Source organism: Leptopilina boulardi, unplaced genomic scaffold (genome assembly GCF_019393585.1).
Source record: "Leptopilina boulardi isolate dan_hultmark-lab unplaced genomic scaffold, ZJU_Lbou_2.1 LbouV2_278, whole genome shotgun sequence".
NCBI classification, from domain to species: domain Eukaryota; kingdom Metazoa; phylum Arthropoda; class Insecta; order Hymenoptera; family Figitidae; genus Leptopilina; species Leptopilina boulardi.
In genome coordinates, this window is record NW_026137838.1 from 195,207 (window position 1) to 217,936 (window position 22,730).

At 32.0% G+C, this 22,730-nt stretch overlaps 1 protein-coding gene across 2 annotated transcripts in view; it reads right to left on the reverse strand.

Annotated features, from left to right (window-relative positions):
- The window catches only part of LOC127281759 (TSC22 domain family protein 1), a 96,030-nt gene that overhangs the window by 22,040 nt on the left and 51,260 nt on the right, over window positions 1-22,730 (reverse strand). Inside the window, exons 1-2 of one of the 2 annotated variants that reach the window (XM_051305635.1) lie at window positions 20,496-20,559; window positions 20,116-20,401 (exon numbers count right to left, since the gene is read on the reverse strand). In XM_051305635.1, coding sequence (XP_051161592.1) covers window positions 20,116-20,341 — 226 coding nt within the window. In that variant the 5' untranslated portion in view covers window positions 20,342-20,401; window positions 20,496-20,559. Of the gene's footprint in view, window positions 1-20,115; window positions 20,402-20,495; window positions 20,560-22,730 lie in introns of those variants that run through there. The other variant, XM_051305634.1, reaches the window with a different exon arrangement.

Below are 22,730 nucleotides of genomic sequence, written 5' to 3' on the forward strand. Positions count from 1 at the left end.
ACGCAGCCCCCTCTTTTCTTTTTTTTTCCATTTCAGAACATTTTGATTGATTTTATATTGTCGCCATTAGATGCATATTTATTAGAAAATTGATTGAAATAGATTCAAATGAATCGAAACAATTTTATCTCTATGTATATATTAATTATATACGTATATACTTCATGCATGGTTGAGCGCATGATCTTTTAAGAATTTTGTCGATTCCTCTCTCGTATTCTAATCTGCATAATCTCTCGGTGAATATTATGAATGAAAATACAGTATATACTGTATATAACATCGAACTGCTTTTAAGTGGACATATTTGAAGGTGTGCGAAAACTTATATTTTTAAAGTAATTGCGTTTTAAAATAATCAGTGGGATTTAAAAAAAATTTTTTTTTTTTCTTAAATTAAAAATAAACACGCAATATAATTTGTGAATTTAACGGGGCGCATGAAATGGTTATGTAGTCACCATTATTATGGAATAGCTGTTTCAACTCGCGCAGTTATATGCGCGCGCGCGTATCTTGGAAGATCAAGATGTTGCTACTTTGATTCGAGAAAAGAAAATCGTCGTGTAATTGGCTCGTGGTTGTGCGGCTTAACGATAAGAAACGCTCGCGCTCTCAGCGGGGCATCCCTTCGCTTTATAACTCGTCCACGCTATATTTTCCTCGTGTATATATATATATATGTATATACTTTCACCCACCCGACACACCAAGGTGCAAGAATTCCTTTAAATATCCAATATACTTGCATGTATGTACATCTCGATTCTGTTGTGCATTTAACGAGCCACGAGAGATCTCGCGCACAGGTCGCCTGCTCCTTTTCGTAATTAAGAGACTCTTTCCCAGTTTACAACTTGTTCTTATATATGTACACATTTTGGCATATTTATTATTCAATATGAATTTTTTTTTTCTCTCTACCTTATATACAATAAAATTAATATTCACACAGTGAATATATTAATTTTATAGAATAGAAGATACAATTATATTAATTTTGTATTTTTATTTTATTTTTTAAATAAATATATTTAAGAAAGGTTTATGTGAAATTTATTATGTAACTAATTTTTTACCTTGAGAACAAAAAATGAACAAAAAAAACTCAAAATACACTGGGAAAAATTTATTTGACTCAAATAATCTGTTACTTGATATTAAATAAATATTTATATTTGTATTAAATAATTATTATTTGAGACAATTAAATGATATATGGTTTCAAATATAGAAATTATTTGTCCAAATACAGTTTATATAATTCAAATAAAAATTATTTGGCGCAAATATTCATTTATAGTTAAAGTAAATATTTTTGGTAATTCCAAAAATAATCGTATTTTTTTATTCTACGTATGATAATAATTAATTTTAAATTTTTACACTGAGAAAAAAATTTAGTGTTTGCAGCAAAATTGTTTGATTAGTCAATTTTGGTTCTTGTAACCAAATTTTGGTTGGCTGAAACAAAGTCGTAGTGTTATCTCAACCAAACATTTGGTTAGATCAACAAAATTATTTGGTTGAACATTTTTAAATTCCAACCAAAATTCGGTTACGACAACAAAATAATTTGGTTAACACAACAAAATAGTTTGGTCTAAAAAACCAAATGATCGTTTGTTGTCCCAACCAAATTTTGGTTGCTCTGACTAAACATTTTTCTCAGTGTATATTTTTTATTCTGTCATATAATAAAACCTTACGATTTTTTGTTTGTTTCAGGTGAGTCTATAACTTAAAATGTTCATTTGTATCCAGTTTGGTAAGTTTTTAAATAATTGAACTTATTTTCTAAAATATTTAACAAAGTCAAAATTAGTTAAATTGCTTTTAAAAAAATTAATAATTAATTTTAAGTAATTAAAAAAATAAAATTGTGTTGTGAAAAATTAGAAGATTTTTCAAAGAGGTATGCGAACTCAATGGTGATTAGTGTAAGGTCGATGAAAACTATGAACGTTATTAATGGTTATAGTAGAATTTAAGGTGCGGTACAAGAGCTAGAATTGTCGTCATTAAAGATTCGTACTATACGCGTGTGAGAGCGCTTATAAGGTGATCGGATGAATATTTGCGATTCACTCGCATAATAAGATATGTCTTGTGTATATAGTAGCTATATAGTGAATTTTCTGCCCCATGTGTACGGACATGGTACATTCGAATTTATTAAATGGCGCTTTAAGTTCTGTTTTTCTCTCTAACTATAGTTATTGCGCGCTTTTTCCTCGTTAATGTGTATATATATACCCGCTGAGTGCGTTGCATCTTCCTCCTTTTTCAAAGAATACATTATCATGTTTTTCTGAAATATATATTGTACGGGAATGTACAATTTTTTTTTTTAACAGAAGGTTCTTAATTACGCTTCATTTATCTCTGAAGATAACTGCATGCGCGTTAGACTTGTTTGACGTTTTGCCCCGATTCCAGTAATTAAAGTATGATCATTTTTGTGATTATATGTACTCTGATGTGTAGTTTAATTGAAAAGCAAGGATAAACTTTATCTCGAAATAATTACTTTCCCTTGTATAATTTCTTCATTTAGGAAGCATTTTTCTTTTATATATAAAATGACTTCATTTATTTTATATATGCGTTTGAATTTTTTTTTAAATTTTGCGATTACTATATAATTTGACAAATAAATTAAATTGGAAGGGAAAGAAAAAATTTGAGAAACGTGGATGCCGTCATTCGGCATCTAGACCATGACATGAACATAACACTCTCAGCTGCTGATAACACCTCACATGAGAGTTATCAATCATCTCCCGCAGAGAAAAGGGCATCTAAGTCAATTGGTATACAATTCTGAAAGCATGCTTACAGTTATATACCAAAATAAATCCAATAGTTGTACGACCCTTGATTTGATCTTCTCACTTCTATATCGACAGTCTTTTTTCGATTACCTTTTCTTTTAACATGATTATTTTAACACGAGAGTCAAAAGATGACGTGAGAGGCCGCGAAGATGTTGATTATGATTAATAATGTGTCAACACTATATATATATATTCTCTAACAGATCAAAATATTAACTTTGATCTTTGTATTAAAGGTTTCAATGATTTATATTATATATCCAATTTATATAACTTTCGGTATAATGGATATTGTGTCAGTTATTGTTTTCGCGAACCACTGAAACCACAAGCACTGATCCGGTACTGATGATTTTAGTTCACTTATATATCATATATCTTTTGAGGAAAAAAAGAAAGCGGTATATAGTGCGTCGGAAGTTGTCTTGTTGTGCGGTAAATCTTCTTTTTGTTCTTGGTTTTTTTTTTCTCTTGTAACAATGTCATTAAAGTTTGTTCGAGTTTCTCTGCCAACGGTGAGCGTTGAAAACCTAATATCAACGTGATCATCATTCTGAAATGTTGCCGTCTGCCAAGTAAATCCAATCATTTGATCAGGTCCTAATCTGGTATAATCGAGTTAACCGCACACCATAACCACAGGTTCACGCTTGTATCCCAATGATACACCCGTTTTGCTTCAATGAAATATTTTTTGGTACGCTTTAAAATTGATTCTTATTATGTTTGAAACACTTTTAAAATTAGGTTTAATAGTTTTCACTGCTTCTGGAAACCAAAAATTTTCAAAAATTGGTTCTGATTATGCTTGAAACACTTTCAAAATCAGCACCAAAAACCTTTGAAAATTGATTCTGATTATATAGGCTTAAAACACTTTTGAAAATTAGCACCAAAAACATTCAAAAATTGATTCTAATTATGCTTGAATTTCAAAATTAGCTTTTTGCTTCTGGTTTCTATAACTCCCTGCGGATTACAATTTTTATTGTTTGTTCATTTTTGCAATTGCTCCATATTTCACGGTTTATTGGTTGTATGATTGAAAATTGATAAGATGAAATAGAATTTTTTGCTTTGTTACTTATCGTTGAATATAACAGACTTAAATTGTCTAACATGTGTTGCGCATCTGCTCACAATGGTTGTTCTCAATGTTTCCTGGAATACCTTCACCGCACGACCCCTTTGCAATTTCACATACCATTATTGCAATCCATGGCATTTTTATATTCCTCTATGTACATATATACCACTATGTACAAAGCATATACATATATAGATACTAGTGTCAAAGTTCTCATGAAATTTTACAATCTTGAATTCCAACTAGTTTTAGTATATACACATACATTGGATTAGATTCATGTAACGACAATGGCGGGTGGCTTTCATCGTTACTGAGGTTCATGTGCGCGACCATAGAATTAAAGAGTCCAGAACCCGTAGATCCTGTGTGTTACGATGAGACGTGACCATTTCCATTTAACAGTAACACCAACGTAAACCGCAACAACGATAACCGGTTTCCCTTCGCGGTAAACTTTTGCAATACGCGTCGCTACAGTTTTGATGATGGATACAGAAGGAGAAGGAGTCAACATTTAGAAACCTGACGAGATTAACTTGTTCGTAGAAATGGTATCCCAATGGTTGACGTTTAGGAATTCCGTTATAATTAGAGAAGACACAGAGGAAGTTTTGTATATATATATAATTGCTCTTCTTAATCATCTTTTTTTTCTGATGATATATAATGAAGATTGGCTTCTGAATTTATTTTTAAACTCATCTCAATAAGGCATTCGTTTTAAAATATTAGCATATGTGAGCTAATTCGTATGTAACGAATTATACGACGACTCTCGACCTCGTACAATTTTCGAAGACACATGTATATATATATATTTTATGCGTTATATATATTGCGCAAATTCCACCACGCACTTCGCGTGGCTGCGATCCTTTAAATACCGGTTCCCCCAATGAACCTGAAATAATCCATTTCGGCAGGTGGTCCCGAGCTCGTTCATCAGCATTGTGGTCGCCAATTATGCGTAACGAATATCTGGAGAAATAAATAAGAAGTCCAATATGCGCGCGACGAGGTTATAGAGATTATATCTATATTTAATTTTTAAGGGCCGTGGGGGGTCATGAATTTGTACTTTTTTTTTTTTTGAATTGATGTTCACACACGTGTAGATTTCTTAATTTTTATTTCTAAACAATAATATCAAATTTTGCAACAAGTACAAGTTTTATTATATATATTTTATAACTGGACATAAGGAATGTGTGATGTTGTGACTCTGTAACATGTTGAGAGACATTTTTCATTTGAGATATATGATCATAGATAATGAAACCACTTTTTTAATGAATCACAAACTTATTCTATTTTTATTTCTTAAATTCCTCTTTTTCGGTTGTGAAATTTTTAAAGAAATTGTATGACAATTATAAACGAAGAATAATTTTTAAAAAAACAGTCTCTCAAGAATTGACTATCAGCATCATCGTGCAAAGACAAATGTAAAGATCGATCGTTGAGATAATTAGAGATTTACTGTAATTACGTCCTGTCAATAAGTTTCTACCAATATACCTTTCAAAATGCAATGCATATCCCGTCATCGTAACAGCAAATGGGGAGTGCGGTTTTTTTTCAAAGTGGTTTCCCCTTCTCATTTTTTTAAAGGTGTGCTGCACTTCAATTGCCGCCAGTTATATATCGTGAATTTTTGTGATTTACTGCGGTTGGACCCCCTTTCTTTGGCCCCCTATATATATATATATATATATATATATGTATATACATTTTGGGCGTACAAGTGCACGCCGAATGGATTAAAATGCCCACCAGTGGCGAACTTATAATTTTGCCGCCCTTTTTGGCTTGAGAATATAAGCTTTATTCTTTTGGAAGTAAAGGGGCCACCATGTATCATATGTATATACAAGTCTTGGTTATCCAAATAAGCAGGTGTGAGGTCAAGCAGTGTGATAGCGGGTTAAATACGATACAGCAGATATTATCATTCCATAAAAGGAATCTGCAAACAACAGTAGAAGGATGAGATGAGATGGAAGAGAACGCACACACCGTATATAAATATAAAATGATCCTGTGAAAAATGGAAGATTTTTTAAACATAACGGATTCTAACTAAAAAACAAAAAGAGATTTCGAAAAGTTGGACGGAGAAAATCTAAACAAATATAGCTAAAAAGGAATGATTTTGAAAAATTAAATTGAGTCACAATGTTATTCGAAAGGTGTTTGTATATATAATAAATGTTAATTATAGAATAGATGCGCGTCTTTTGAAAGGTAGATACCGATATTTGATTATATTAAGCCATTACAGTAAATCTTTCCAGGGCCAAAATCAATCTTTTTTTAAGATTTGGAATTTAAGGCGCTAACAAGATTTTTCGAAACGGGTGAACATAAACTATATTTTAACGGATAGGAAACTGAATGAAGTCGAGAATGTGCGCGAACCTCATCCATTTGGACCATTAACCGGCGACGATAATAATTATATGCAGAGACTCTGTTCTTGCCACATATTCGTGACACTATACTATATATATATATATAAGAGGATTTCTATTCTGTGAGGATTTTTGTATGGCCATTAATCACATGGGGGTTCTTTTTTTGGTTCCCAAAAATAGAGCCATCTAAGAGAAAGAGGAAGGACAGAGAAAAAGTAAGAGAGAGAGAGAAAGAAAAAGTTGGTTCAGATCGAACGATCAGCTCTGGCGTTACCTCGAATCAGCAAATTACTGGTCAATACGCACCTTCCTGGTATCTTGGTTCGCCCTGACGATAAATATGTCATTAACAACAATAATTTATCCTGGGCGACAGCTGTTCGATTCGAGGATGCGGCATGCCTGTGATAATTGAGTCATCTTGTCTTTTGACAACGCAAACTTTTAATCCTAATAATTTTTTTTTTGCTTCTATTCCTCAATTTCTTTTTATTTTAACTTAAATTCTTTGATAATTCTAATCAAAGTGAACCATTTCAACGAATTGAAATTCTTTTTTAATCAAATTCTTATTTGACGCCTCTGCTTTAATTAAAACTAGGTTTAGCATTCTGATAAAAATTTTAATGGTTTTCTTTCCTAGAGAAAAAGTGTCGAATGCCGTTTTCTAACATTGATTTGATTAGCATAGGGAAAAATATTATATACATTGAAGAAAGATATTTAAGTTCCTGTTTATATATGTAATAATATCTGAGATATTTTCCATTAAAAAGGAGAATATATAATTTCCCACGTTGTATGAGATATAATTACAGATCAGGAGAAAATTTTAATTCAACGCGACACGCAAATGTATTTATTTCTTTGATCTCATAATTTGTATTTCTTTTCCATTTCTTTGTATTTCTTTCCCAACGCAAGAATTTCTTATACACAATAATATATAATAACAGCTCTTTTTTTTTCTTTTATTTTGAAAAGTAAAATTCATTTCTCTATTTTGTCAGTGTATGCCCTTGAGGTTTATGAAAATAAAAGATGGGAGAATCATATAAGGAAATGGATCTTTATTATGTGTTGTGTAATGCCTCGGGAGACATTGTCTCGAAGATACAAATTGCATCACTTTCTTCCTTGTCTGGTTTCCTCTTTGTTTTACTGCTCGTGTTCCTTCTTTTCGCCCAAGAGAACTCTATCGTTTATATTGTACACTGATTCTTTAATTACAGGGAAACAGTAGGTGCCCTCGGGTTTTAAGTTGAGCTTATTCACCTGATCGCCGCGTGGGCAGTAACAAGCTAATTTATACATTCGGAGAGAGAGATGAATCGCACGTGTGTATTTATAATAAAACGTTTTGCATTGTATGGTGTGTATATAGAAAATATTCCGCGATGTGACTTTTCTCTGAATGAAGAAGTTATAGCGGATGATTGTTATCTCTTTGAGGGGAATTAAAGATGAGGAAGTTTCCTCGTATATGATTTGTTCTTATTGATGATGATGATGATGGAGTTATCAGAAAGGTTTAGAAACGTTTCTGAAACATTTCATTTGTTTTGACAAACATGAAATGTTTTAGGAATGTTTCTTGAAGCAGAATGTTTTTTTCTGACGATTGGATAGGAAATACCATTATTAAGATTATTTGGTTCTTGAAAATGTCTTTCTAGATCCGTTTTAGATGAATATTGAGTTAAAAATAGAAATCTCACTAGATTTATTTAAATTTAACAACTTTCTAATAAAAGGGTATTAAATAATGGTTGGGATTTATCGCTAATTGCAATTGTAATAGAACTGCAAAAGACGTATATTGTAAGCTAAGTGCTAGGAACAACTATCTTTTGTTTTTTATGATGCACAACTAATCTTTAAACAGCTAATAACATATAACGACAGTATTTATATATATATATATATCTGAGATGTATATAGGCACTCTCACCTTTAACTTTCAATTTTAATTTTTGTTCCGGAGACATTTGAGCGCATAATAGGAAGACAGCTGGTTGAAAGAGCCTCGGCATCATATCCTCATCGTGCAAATGGGTTTTCTATAAACACATCGTAATTCAAGAGTTGCTTTCGCCGCCACTATAATCGTTTCTTCGAGTCCTTTCCTATATTCCATATATCGATTGCGGGTTTATAAACTTGGATTGTATAAAACGTAAATCATTTCAGTTGGTAACATCAATTTTCCCATATATATATATACGATTAGGTGACTTACGATTTAAGGTGGTACTTGTTCTATCGGTTTTCCTGGTAGATATATTCATTTATTATATCTAACGACTTAATCGAGATGAGATGGCATGGGTTTTAAACCGATGGAAAATTATTATACAAGCCCCTTGTACATATTCACTGGAGCGTAATAGTCACCGTTCTTGCATAACAAAATTATTGCGTGCACGCGACTCAGTGACATGGAAAGTGCATATAAATAATAAGAAAGGAGAAAAAAAAACAAAAGAAACAATTATTTAAGTATATCGATATATGCGCGCGACAAAATGTTTCATCAACATAGAAGGACGTGATCATGAATAATTCCAAACATCAATTACTACCACCTTGGGAGCGTGTCATAACAGGAATAAGGCAAATTACTCATTATACATTTTGAATATATAATCTATTTGCTAATTTAAAATTAATTTGAATAAATAATTATAACTGTTTTTATCAAAGAATTTGATGAAATCAGGATACTTTCTGTAATTTGGATTAGTATATGACTAGGAACAAAAAAAGAGGATGAGTCAGTTTGATTAGGACGGAAAAGGATGTAACAAGAGACGAAGAAACTTTGCAACAGATCCATCACAGGGTGAACGATCGGAGCTCTATATATGTATATAGTTATCCGTCATCCCATCTTAGTTGTGCCGCAACTTCGAAGCTGCCATGTTGCTTGAAACAGTCCGTCCGTTTGTCTGTTTGCATGCCAAGGTGTGCCGAGAGATCGACAGAAGGACTGACAGCCAGACGGACGTCTTACACACGTCTATTATATGTATAAAACGAACTTCACTATTCAAGAAAAGAAATACGCTATTTGCTGGTGACGAAAGGGTTTCCATCAAGTTGAAGTTCTCTCTCTCTACATATAGGAGGTGATACACAAGTTGAGATTAACGTGAAGAGTTGCGGAATCTATATAGGAAATAAACTGCGCGCAACTAAATCAATTTAATTGCAAAACAAAATAGTCTTCTGCTTTTTTTTTTTAAATGACTTTCTTCTACTTTAAGACATACTACTTTAAAAGATTACTACTTTAAAAAACTACTACTTTAAAAGACTGTTACTCTTTTTTAATTTTAAAGAAGAATTCTTTATTTATGACTTTCGAGTAAAGAGTGAAAGAGAGAGAGAGAGAGAGAGAGAGAGAGAGAGAGAGAGAGAGAGAGAGAGAGAGAGAGAGAGAGAGAGAGAGAGAGAGAGAGAGAGAGAGAGAGAGAAAAAACTTGCAAAGGAAGCAAAAATAATGGACTAACCGATAATCAAGTTGAAAATAAATTCACTTGGCGATTCGAGGGAACCTCTTTCTCTCTTCCACTCTATTGGAAATGGTCGAGTTAATTAAATCGGTGACGCTAAAAAGACTCGAATGCGAGACTAAATGAGCTGAATTGATCAGATGCGAATGGATCGAAATGAGGATCATCATCATCATTATTATTATCATCATGATGATGATCGGTTTTATATGGCTCGTATTTAATGGCTTTCACGCAATCTTTTGCTACCCAGAAATTTGTTTTCTTAATTTGTACTTTTAGCTTATCGACCACTTTCTATCGATGAGCGATTCTAATTAGTATACACTATATATATGCGTATTTATATAGGAAATTCCTAGACTTTCAACTTCTGAATTTTTTTTCTCCTATTTTAAGATTGTATATATATATATATATGCTTTCAGGTGCGTCGAGTTTTTATAAATGGCATTAGGCAATTAGTATTCTTAAGCAATTACATAGGTGTTCACTGGTAATTATGTCGATTTTCATATGTCTACTCATTCCGTTGATATGTTGGTATAATCATTCTGTCATTATAGAGATAATCATTCATTCCCAAAGAGTCGATCGTTGACCCATTATATATACAGGAGTATTATAGTCATTATATATAGATGATCTTTTCGTAATGTAGATGATTATTATGTTAATCCGTTATATTTTTTAAAATAGAATATTTTGGATATCATCTTTCGTTTAGATGAGCATTTGATGTATATAGATAGATGGTCATTTGATACAGATGATGATTTGATACAGATGATGATTTGATATAGATGATGATTTGATGTAGATGATAATTTGATATACATGGAGAAAAATTAATTGTACTTATATACTAAACCTGGAACTAATTTTGTTTGGTTGATGCAACAAATCTGTATTGTTGAAGAAATAAATTTTTTAGTAATATTAACAATATGTTTGTTAGTATATAGAAATACAAATTTGTTGTAAGAAATAATAAAATTTTGTTGTATTAAAAATTTGTTGTTACAAATATTATATTGTTAGTACAATACAGATTTGATCGAACTTGCAGATTTTGGCTTACAGATTTTGGCTTGAAGATTTGTTGTAGTTACCAAATAAAATTTATTAATTCCAGGTTTAGTAAGTTTTATCATTTTGTTATTATCATTTTTCACTGTACAGATGATAATTTACACAGATGATGCTTGGAAAATTATAATAGATAATCATTTGGACATTATATGATCTTTTGATTATAAAGATTCCATCATTTTGTCACTTAAGATCTTGTCGTATTCGCACAACATTTTCGATATCAGCGATCGCAGCGTAACCGTTTTTATAAATTGAAATTTGTCGATATTCAATGGAGATTAAAAAGTGAACAATGATTGAAGAACATATACACGTCAAATAATTTATGCCAGGTGCGAAAGATTTTTTTTTTCTCCTTCTTCCTCTTCTTCATCATCGAAGCGAGCATTAAAATTTTGATGTGAATGATTTTAGATGAAATCTGCTGGCTCGTTGAGCGGGCGCCGTTGATTGGCGGGACCATTGGGAGTGTCGGCAGAGAAGAAGCCGACGCGCGCGAGCTTCTTTTAAAAAGTTGAACGATTTCAAAATGGCCGTCACCTGGCTCTCTTCTCTCTCTCTCTCTCTCTCTCTTTCTCTCTTGTTCTCTCTCGTTTAACAGACCGTGATGTTCTTCACGTTGAAGTGGCGAGAGCTGCGGTGATCCACACTGATCACAAAGATTCGTTTTATGTCTTACCTCCGCAGGGTTGGACTTGGAAACCCTTTTCAAGACTCTTTCAAGGTTTAATTGTTCACCCAGACTACTCCCAACTTTCATATATATACCAGTCAACCCACTTTTTCATCTGCTTGATGGTGAGCTTCAACAGATAAAGGAATTACACAACGAGCGACTCTTCGCCATACCCCGAACAGTAATTTAACTTTCGCATTTAGAATGACCTTAAACGAAGCTACTAATTAGAGATGCTTTTTGTTAATGAGCAATCGTGCATTATAAACTGAGATAAAAACCTGTTGCATTTTCGATTTAATTCCTAATGATAATGATGATGATAATGATTTTATTGTTGGAATTAGTTTGTAGGGAATTATTTCTATATAATCAATTTTGTGGATATTTTAATGTTGAGGTAAATCAGAATAATTCTGATGGTTGTGTTATTGAAATGTATAATATATATATATGGAGTGCGCTGCTTCTGTTGGAGGGCGCGTGCTATTGGATCAGAAATCCCATATAACAAACCCATTTGAAAAGCAGGTTTATATTATACGAGCAGTTCGAACGTCAAGATTTATATCCATCTTGTGTTATAGAGTAGACAGTGTATTTTCGAATAGACACTTTGGAAGCTCTCGTTTTCTTCACTCCTTCAATTTGACTTATTCTCTTCGAGTCAATAATATATGTATATATAATAGAATGCAAACGTGTCGTAAAATGATGATGATTGATTTCTGGTTGAAATAGTTTTTGATAATTTGCTATTTGTTGGATCAATATATATATATATATATATATATATATATATATCAATACAATAGGTGATTTTATTATTTGTCTCCCAATTTTTCTGATATTTTATGATAATATATTATTCTAGAGAAAATTTTATTGGAGAAAATTAGTGGACAATGTTTTTTTACGTATATATAATGGTGGAGTCTATTGAGGATAATAACTGAATAGGAAGCGCTGGCGATTATTATAGATAGGCGTATAAATTCGCTTCTGTACTTTTGTAGATATAGAAAGAGCATTATAATGAGTCGCGTATTGTGGAGAGATTGCAAACTTGGAATGGAGCAATCGTGAGCAATCGATCCTGATCTATTGGTAACTCTGTTATATTCTCTTTCGTTCTAGGAACTGGCAGGTGCGTGATATCTATTAAATGATATCGTGAAAAAATATCTTTCTGCAGAATGTAGCGGAACATTGGACAGATCCGTTACCACCAAGGGATTCTTGTTTGTTATGTCTCTTTGAAATTTCTTGATTTCTTTCTTTCTTTTTTTTTTTTTTTTTGTTAAACGCGCTCTCCCTCTCTGACCATATTCTCCTTCCGTTCCTTCTTTGTCCAAATGGCAATATAAATGCAATAAGATATCCGAGAGGAACAAGCTATTATATTGCGCTATCGCGGGTTTTTATGCGGAAAAAGTACATTCCTGCTACCGCGTAAGTTCCCATAATATAGAAAGACAAACACAGTCGCTCTTTCGCGAAGAAATTTCCCTCAAGCATAAAATATCTATCTACTTTTCAGATTCTCATCGGTATATAATGATTGTTTCAACAATACACTACCGGCACTTAATATGAGATCACCTGTTTCTCGAAATGGTGTAATTTTTTTTTTTCTTATTGAGAAAAAATTTATTTATATCTGCCTTATTTTTTTTATTGTTGTTGGTTTTAGTATTGCTCGAGGAAAGTTTGGTATTTTGTTCTTTTTCGTTATAATACTGTTTGGAAATTTATGAAGAGGTACATGGAACATGGAAATGTTTCACTATAGTAACAAAAGTTTTACTTGTTTCAGTTAAATCTTTTGCTATTGTAGTGAAATCATTCGCAGTTTTAGGTAAATCTTTTTTTGCCGTGTATAATTAAATGAAACTTGCAAATGAGATAAGTTTTATAACGAAGCAAAAATAGAAAAATGTAACATCTTTATATATATATATATATAAAATGAAGTAAAGGAAGAAGGAAAAAAAGTGAGATAGTTGAGAATCTAGATTTGCGTTGAGTTGGAATTCAGCGCAAAACGTGGGGAGGACATATCAGCAATCGTCGTTCTTACAAGCATTCCTAAACGAGTATATACATATATATATGAGAGACCTTTATATACCGCGCAAAAGCAATACATATAGGAGAAAGAATTTAAAGGAAGGCGTCGTCTAAAGTGTAATCCAACGAGAATAAGAGAAAGAGAGAGAAAAGGAGAATGAGAAAAAGTCCGATAAATTAAGAAAGAAGAACATTTCCGGAACCGAGTTGTTCGTGTTTTTTGCGATAAGAAGGAAGTTCGGCATAGTTTGGTTAAGTGCGCACGATGGATAAGGTTTTTGGAGTGGTTATCCGCGCGTCCTGTTTCAGACCGAGGAGACACGGAATCAACTCGTACGATGTATATATATATATATATATATATATATATATATATATATATATATATAAAGACGAAATCAGACCGTTGCGTTGGTAATCTTAATTGCCCGAAATACCAGCCGAGAAACGTAGGTGCTTCTGGACATATACTGATACCGTGGACAAAATCGCAAAAAAAAGTGCGACAAGGCTTTTAGTTGCTAACCTAGAAAAGTAGGAGAGACTCATTCTGGAATTTGCTGATTTCTTCTTTAAGATTGCTTTCTATCAACCGACCGCGATAATAATTTTTTTCTCTTCGCTCATCACTGAATTCATTTTCCAAATGAATCGTTTACGTTTATCAAAAAAAAAAAAAAAAAAAAGAATGAGAAGGAAAATTTTTTAGAAGATATCTATAGTTACTTCAATTAATTAAAGTTTAATTAAATAATTTTTATTTTATTTTATATATATACAACCAGAAATTACTTTACTACTGTTGCAATTTTTGATAATAATGATTTTTCTGCTCTTTAAATTAATACGGTACTTTTTTCGTTTGTATATAGAGAACCTTAAAATCCAATAATTTGAAATGTTTATATAATTTATTCGAGGCGTGTAATTCGGTCAGAAGGAAGGGACCACACTTATAATTGACTGCGAGTATTTTTCTCGATCCCAATGCGTTAACCGGGGCGGTAGCATGCAATCAGAGCCCTAAAGCCCGTGGGGATATACACAATGGAGGTACGCGAATAAATCTGCTCTCGAGAGATCCGCTCTAAGATTAATCTCAAGGAGAAGTGAAAAAGGAAGGGATAAGGACACCACGAAATATCGGTCGCACTCACGAGAAAGAGAAAAAAGAAGGTCAGAAAAAAAGGTATTATAGAAGGAAGTATCGTACTCCACCTTCTATTCTACACGCGGCACGTAGGTGCGAATATAAATATATATATATATATATAGTAACTAAAGGGTAGTGGCAAGGGGACACAAAGGCAAAAAAAAAAAAAAAAAATAAGAAAAAAAAGAAAGCCAACCTCGTTATATAGGTTTCAAGGGTTTATATACACACACGCATATAATGTGAAAGATCCCAGTCGTGGCTTCTCTTCTACCGCGAGAGTCGCTTCAGAAGATAAAATCGGACCAATAGGGAATATGGGGATATAATAGGCATGTGCGACCGAACACGTTCTCGATATACTTTGTAAAAAATATATAGACACACAGATACGCTATATATGGATATGCCAGTGGGGACTCACGGAGACGTCAAAACGAGATATTGAGATGTAATGATATATATATTTCTGCAACTTGAACAAAATTGTTTCGTACATTATTCTGTATTTTTTTATTAGAAAATTTAAAGATTTTCTAAAGAGTAGAAAAAATATTTTTAGTTTTGAAATATGTGACTTTTACACCCAAGGGGCCTAACAAGGACAAAAAAATATCAATTTTTACTTTTTCCTTCACAATATTACTTCGTGATTTTGTATTTTTTAAATCTGATGTCAAATTTGTATTCAGCGACCCCGAAAACCCCCGAGTAAGTTTCAAGCGATTTGTGTCAATTTTTAAATAAGTCCGCCATATTGGATCCGCCATTTTGAATTTTGGAAATCTGATAGCAAATTCGTAATCAGCGACCTCGAAAACCCGTAGTAGTGAGTTTCAAGCTAATTGTGTCGATTTTTATAAAATCTTCCGCCATATTGAATCCGCCATTTTGAATTTTCAAAATCTGGTACCAGATCCGTAATCAGCGACCTCAAAAACCCCTGAGTAATAAGTTTTGAGTGAATTGCGTCAATTACAAAAAAATCCGCCATATTGGATCCGCCATTTTGAATTTTGGAAACCTGATTGCAGATTCCTAATTAGCGTTTGTAATTTATTTATAAAAGCAATGGATTCGCTTTGAAAATCGTTACTCAAGAATTTTTGGCATCGTTGATTACGAATCTGAAATCAGATTTTCAAAATCCAAAATGACTGAATCAATATGGCGGAATTTTTTTTCAAAATTTACAAAATTCATAACTTTGGATGTGTTAGTTATCTGTTTCGTTAATTTTTTTTTTCCTTTTTTTTGTCGTATAATGATGATGCGATTCATAATCTGATTCAAAATCAGAGAGGCAACTGATTTTGAATGACATTTAAAGTGCTTTTAATTCTATAGTTAATTCTTCTATATTAGTATTTCCTCTTCTTTCTTTTTAATATTCATTTACTATCGTTACTTTTGCCATAAGTCTATTCGTAGAACGCACTCTCGTTCTCTTTCGCAGAGTCAAAGGTGTGATCTCGTAATTATAATGTTGAGTCGGTTGTGAAGTGACGTGATGATTACTGCGTTACCGCCCTTCCTGAAGTCTTATGATTCTTATATATACTATATACTCGCATCGTCTATTTTCCTTTGTTTATTATCATAATCCTCATGAATAAAACTCGATTATCGTCTCATTTAACAACAGAATTACTCGTCAGTTTACACGCTTTAATATCTGACAGTTACCCTCGTTAAACGACTCAATTGTTTAATTATTCTTTTTTAAACTTATATGTTTGTTCCATTTATAGGTTATATTTAAATATAATAAAAATTTTTTCGAAAAGACGAAAAAGAAATTTTTATTCTTGACCAATAAAATGATTAGAATTTTAATTTTTTTAGCAACTATCAGAATGCTGCGTCATACAAAACTAAAAGACCGTAACATATGTAGGGTATTTTTAAAACAATTGTAGTTTCTTTATTCCTTGAGTGTTTGAAAGGGACAATTTAGAAATTAGTGAACAAAGTCGAATTAGTGTGTTAATGGAAATGTGGTGTTAGCAGCTGAAAGTGTACATATACAGGGTCTTAAAAAAGTATAAAGGAGGGGTTGAAAGGTGGAACCAACAAATAATGAAGAAGCTTAATTCATATTCCCAGGGAATTGCAAAGTGTATTCGGATTGGTTGTTTCACCGGATGTGACCGACCCTCATTCTCTCTTATGGTTTGTGGGCGAGTCGAATATTATTATTCTTAATTTGTGCGTCATGTGCGAATTACTAGGGGGGCGAAGGTGTGTACACACGCCGTTGAACGCCCTTTTTCTTATATTCCGCCCTATCTGGCACACGTATATATATATATAACTTTTAGCAAACATGGCCGACGTAATTATTTATCCCTCACTTTCTTCTCTCGCTATCGCTTATGAAATTTTGATGCGTATAATGACATAATGGACGTGCCTTTTTTTTGCGATGTTATCGCATATTTATATCAAAACCGTGGGATTTGTTTACAAAACCGATCATTTAGAGCATTTTCATTTTAGATGAAAGAAAGATCTTGGTATCGGACAAATTATACTCTGGGGATCATATATGGAAATAATAATTATATATCAATTCGATTTCTACAGAATATATGTAATAATTCTGTCCGATCTGTATATTATAATGTCTAATGGAAATAACATTTGCTTCGATAAACCTTTTACAATATTGCGCTTGATAATGAGAATTTTGCAATAATATAGTAAACAAGATGCTAATGTGATTTGAAATTACTTTGAAATTTACATTCCGTATATGAGTAGTTGGGTTTCTAGTTTTTGCAGAAAGGCTTATATATCATATATATATATATATATATATATATATATATATATATATATATATATATTCTGCTTGACTTGATTAATTGTAATTGCAGTAATTAGAGTTTGCTTTAATAGACTATATATATGTAGCAAATTACATATCAAGCAGTAAAAGTTAATGAATCCATTTACAATTATTAAGGGAATTTAAGATGATATTATCAGAAATTGCAACTGCTTTGTAATGAATCTAAAATGACAAAATCAATAGGACTTTTCTGTTGCGCTTTGCATTATAATTGAAATTTTTTTTTTCAATTTAGATATATTTTTTTAACTAGATTTTTAACGCTTTTTTTCTTTAAAAATTTTTTTGGTGTCTATAATTTAATTCTTTTTATTAAATAAAGATAAACGCGCACGTTTATATATATCATATGGGCGCGCAGGTGCAAAAAAAAGAAGCGATCGTAACTTTTTTTTAAGAGTGATTATGACGTATGGGATGTAACAACCTGTTACGTTAATATATACGCGGTTACCCTTGTACAGGTGCCTTGGGATTTTTTTTTAAGGTACCTATCACAATGGACCGTTTACCTCTCTCGTGGCACTTCTCGATGGCATTGACCGACACGGAACCCACTAAAAGATTCATATGTGTGTTTAGCTAAACACGATGCAAATAATACTTCGAAAGGATTTTTTTCTGTTATGATTTCTTTGGCGGCAAAGAGTGCATATTTGAATCTCAATTATCATAAGCAAACAGAGTATATATATTTGAGTAAATTTTGAAATATATTTTATTGGCTATGAAGCAGAGACAGAAAAGAAATAAAAGGGAAAAAAGAAAATAAAGAAAACAAATGATAAAGAAAAGAAAAAAAAGATGATAAATACTTTGCAGAAAGATGAGAAGAAAGTTAAAATGACTCTAGAATTTACTACTGAGTGGCTATATAAAAAAGTGATATTTAAAAGTTTAAAGAGAAGTTATAAAATTTGATCCTTAGAAGAGATTATAATGCTTTTTAGTGTGTGAGATAGTAGTAGCGCGTTTATAACAAAAAGATTTATCGTTGGAAACTGCAAATGTCTGGTGCGCGCTTTAAAAGGGCAATAAACAAGTTGTAATGCAATAATTGTAGTTAGCGGTTATTGATCCCAACACTTGTATGTATAAACGTGTATAATAATGCCGGTTATAAACCCTCTCCCCCAAAAAAAGATAAAAAGTCTAAAGCAATTATTAACTTTCGGTGAAGGAAGCTTAGAATAAAACCTCAAAAAATACGATTCATTGAAAAAAAGGGGATATTAAAATTTGTCTTTAAAAGTATATTTCTTCATTATTTTCAGTCGAAATAAAACGGAATAATTAAGAGATAATTAGTTGAAATTAATTTTTTGATTCTAATGGTATATAATAAAATTAGGAATGGTGTACAATAAAAGGTATATAATATTTCATACAGTATAATTAGGTATTATGATATAATAATCCTTTTTATTAATGACAATCATTAACAATTTTTAATGATTCAATTTTGAAAGATTTCTTAATAGGCCTCTTGTAATATATATATATATATATATATACAAATAGAAATAGGGCATGTAATTGTGATTAGTTTTTTTGGAAGCTTGTCAAATTTGTTATGCTTATTATTATACTGGTGATGAAAGGGTCTTGATGTTGAAAAATGTGTGAGAGCTCGCGCGCGTTGTAAATTGCTGTTTGACATAGGTGTCAAAAATTTATCTTGTTTTATATGAGTTTGAAACTCGATTTTGTGAGAGGGGAAAAAGGATGAGATATATCAAGAAAAAAGAAGAGGTGAAAAATAAAAATAAAAAGAGGAAATAAAGAAGAAGAAGGAAAAAAAAGAAGGAGAAGAAGTCGTGTTATAAATGTCGGCTGTCTTAAAGTGGTTGGAGTGTCATCGAGATACATCATGTTTGGTAGATTGGTATGTTCTACATATATTCTTCTATATGGGCCTATCGCACATTTTGCATCGCCAACGCCTTATATTGGCATCGAATAATACTTCAATGACGTTTTACCCTCGCGGCCAATGAATTCCACTGTCTTATTTTCTCGCTTCGTGAAAGTCAATCCTTCAGTGTAGAGGAGCACCGGTATCGCCATCGGATACGCAGTCAACATAAACGCAGATGATTATTCACTTTATCCTAGCTCTCGAGAGCTTAGTCATTCTCTCTTAGTATGAGTGCATGTATCATACCAACCGTAAACTTAATGTTTGCGTGTACTGCAACTCAAATTCACATCTCGTATACTCTCGATAAGAAATTGATCAGATTTATTGCTTAGGAAACTTGGTTTGTTTTTAGTTTAGTAATTGCAAGAAAAAGGTAGTTTAAAAATAAAAAAAAATATAGATTTTAACAAAATGGGAGTAAAATTTTTCGAAGTTAAGAAGGCAAAATTGTTACAATCTTTTTTATGGATTATTAATTTTGATAACTTACCTAGTGTACCGTCTAGAGAAAAGGAATGCCTATCGTTTCTTAATGCCCAGGAGCAAAGGTCACATGTTGTTAGTCCATCTGTTGCGATACCCTCCTCTGGTAGATAAGGCGGTCTGGGTGGAGGTGGTACAAAACTTCCTATCACAGCCCATAATGAATCTACGTCATTACTATTCCCTGTATAATACAACAACTCCTCCTCAGCAACACCGGCAAACCAGTCCATGTCGTTTACACTTGGATTTACACTATTTGTACTTGTCGCACTTGCACTGCTCACTGTCACCTGTAACAACAAAAATTTATGATTAGCATATGGAATTAATTTTCAAAATCGTTTAAAGAAATCATTGCTTTTGTATACTTATATATATATATACCTGATAATTAAATATTATCAGGTTCTAAAAAAATTTATTAGAAAATATTTTATTTGAGTTTCGGTATAACTCTTTTACTCAATTAACACTTGAATAAGGTACGGTTTAGATGATAAAATATATATTTAGAGTCATAAACGGTTGAAACCTAAGCAAATAGTTAAAAGAAAATTCTAAGAGAAGCGGTTGTTTTTTGACTTTTAGACAAATGTGTTTGGTTTTCTTTTTTTTTTTTTGTTTGAAAATACATACCACCCAAGTTGAGTGGTTCTCTTAACGTTTTGATGGTTGTCCTCTAACTCGTAAGTTAAATAACTGATGAAATTTCAGCGACACTGCAAACACTTCTATTATAAAACGATTTAATTTCTTTTTTTTTTGAGAAATTCTTGTTCCCCTAAAATTTTCAAACAGTGACACGACACGTTTGCATTCATATTATAACAAGTGTATACATTTGTGATTCACTCGGTAGGGGATCTTTTGAAATTTTCGAGGTGGTGACGAGTTTACATCCAAAATGATGAGGCAGTTTTTCCTTTTTTTTTTTTTTTTGAAAATTTCGGCTAATCAAGATTAGGCTCGTCATCTTTAGAAACATGACTTTTTAATATAATCCCTCTTTCAAGTTGTATTCACAACAATGTTTCAGCTTTTTTCTAATATAGACATATACGGTTTTAAAAAATATCTTTTATATTTCAAATTAAAAATTCTTTTATATTACTATCGCATTTAGAGTGTGTGCTTTATTTATATGAGGTTGGCACGAATGGAGGCGATGATTTAAGGTAGCTGCTAAAGGTGGAAACTTATCGTTTATAATTCAACGTTTATATAGTACATCAGGAAATTCTCAGTAAGGATAAGAGAAAAAAAGCACACACGCAGTTAAGCTCATTCGTCATGTTTAACGTAAGACAGGAAAATCGGTGTATATCGAAAGTGCAATATCTTGAAATATATATATGTATGTGTGTGTACGGAAAAGATTGTGTCTAGGTGCACAGATATAAAAGTTAAAGTGGTCCAGACAACATATTATATACCTTTGAGAGTAGACTTCAACAGCGACCTGTTTGAAGATTCGTTACCATCTACTTAAGACAGTTATCGGCGTGAAACGCATTATTTATAACACCACCTTGTCCGTTCTGCCATTAGAGACTATAAAGTATCAAATACACATTGCTCATATACTGGCTGTCACGCGTGTGCGTGAAGAAGTATTGGGTCATACCATCAGTTATTGTGGATATTCGATTGCCTCGGAGGCATTTTTTTTAAAAAAAGAGAGATGCATTTAATGATCAAGTGTAGGAAATATACTTTCCGATGATGATATAGTATATATAACATATGAAGAAAGGTTCATCTTATTAAATCTTACATAATTCGAAAAATTAACTGTTACGTATATATGTATATAGAGAGAGGTATTAGAATCTTTTATTATTTTTTTTTGTGTCGCAACAATCTCAATTGTAATCCATTGTAATCTAAAAATTAAAAACGTATATCAAATTACATGGAGAAACATTTATCTGGAACGTTTCTCAGGAATAGCAAAAATTTTTTTATCTTTTTCTAATTGAGTAAAATCTTTTACTGTTCCAAATGTTTTTTTCCTGGATTATCAGAATGTAAAATATCTTGAATAATTTTCAATAGTGTATTTAAAATTTTCTTCAATTATATCCAAAGTATCATAAATTATCGCAAACTATATAATATAAAGTATTCTGAATAATTTGAAGTATTTTGTAGTTTGTAAAATATATTTAAAAATATTTTTAAATTAAAGTAGGTATGCACGAAAATTTTTTTGTTTTAAATTTTGTTCACCCCTCTTGTTCTTTTTTCTTTCTCTTCTCTTTTTCCAATTCGATAAATCAAAGTTGAATTAAGCAAAGTGTACGCGCGCACAGGAGAAATTTGTCGATATATATTTCTGGTTAAAGGAATGCCGATTGTCTCCTGGAATGTTTCTTCGATCTCCCTGAAAGTCAATTTGTAGCGAGCACTATAATTTAGCGAGGAAATCGAGAAGAGGTCTGGTTGAAACAACTTCGTAATTTGAAGCAGAAGTCTCTCCCCTCCCACCTCACTCTCTGAATACCAATATACAAAAAAAAAAAAAAAAAAAAAAAAAAAAAAACAGCGCAATTGAGAGTATTTTATTGAAATTTCCGGACATCCGTCCGGAACGAGCGTGAAAAAATTATTGCAAGTCGA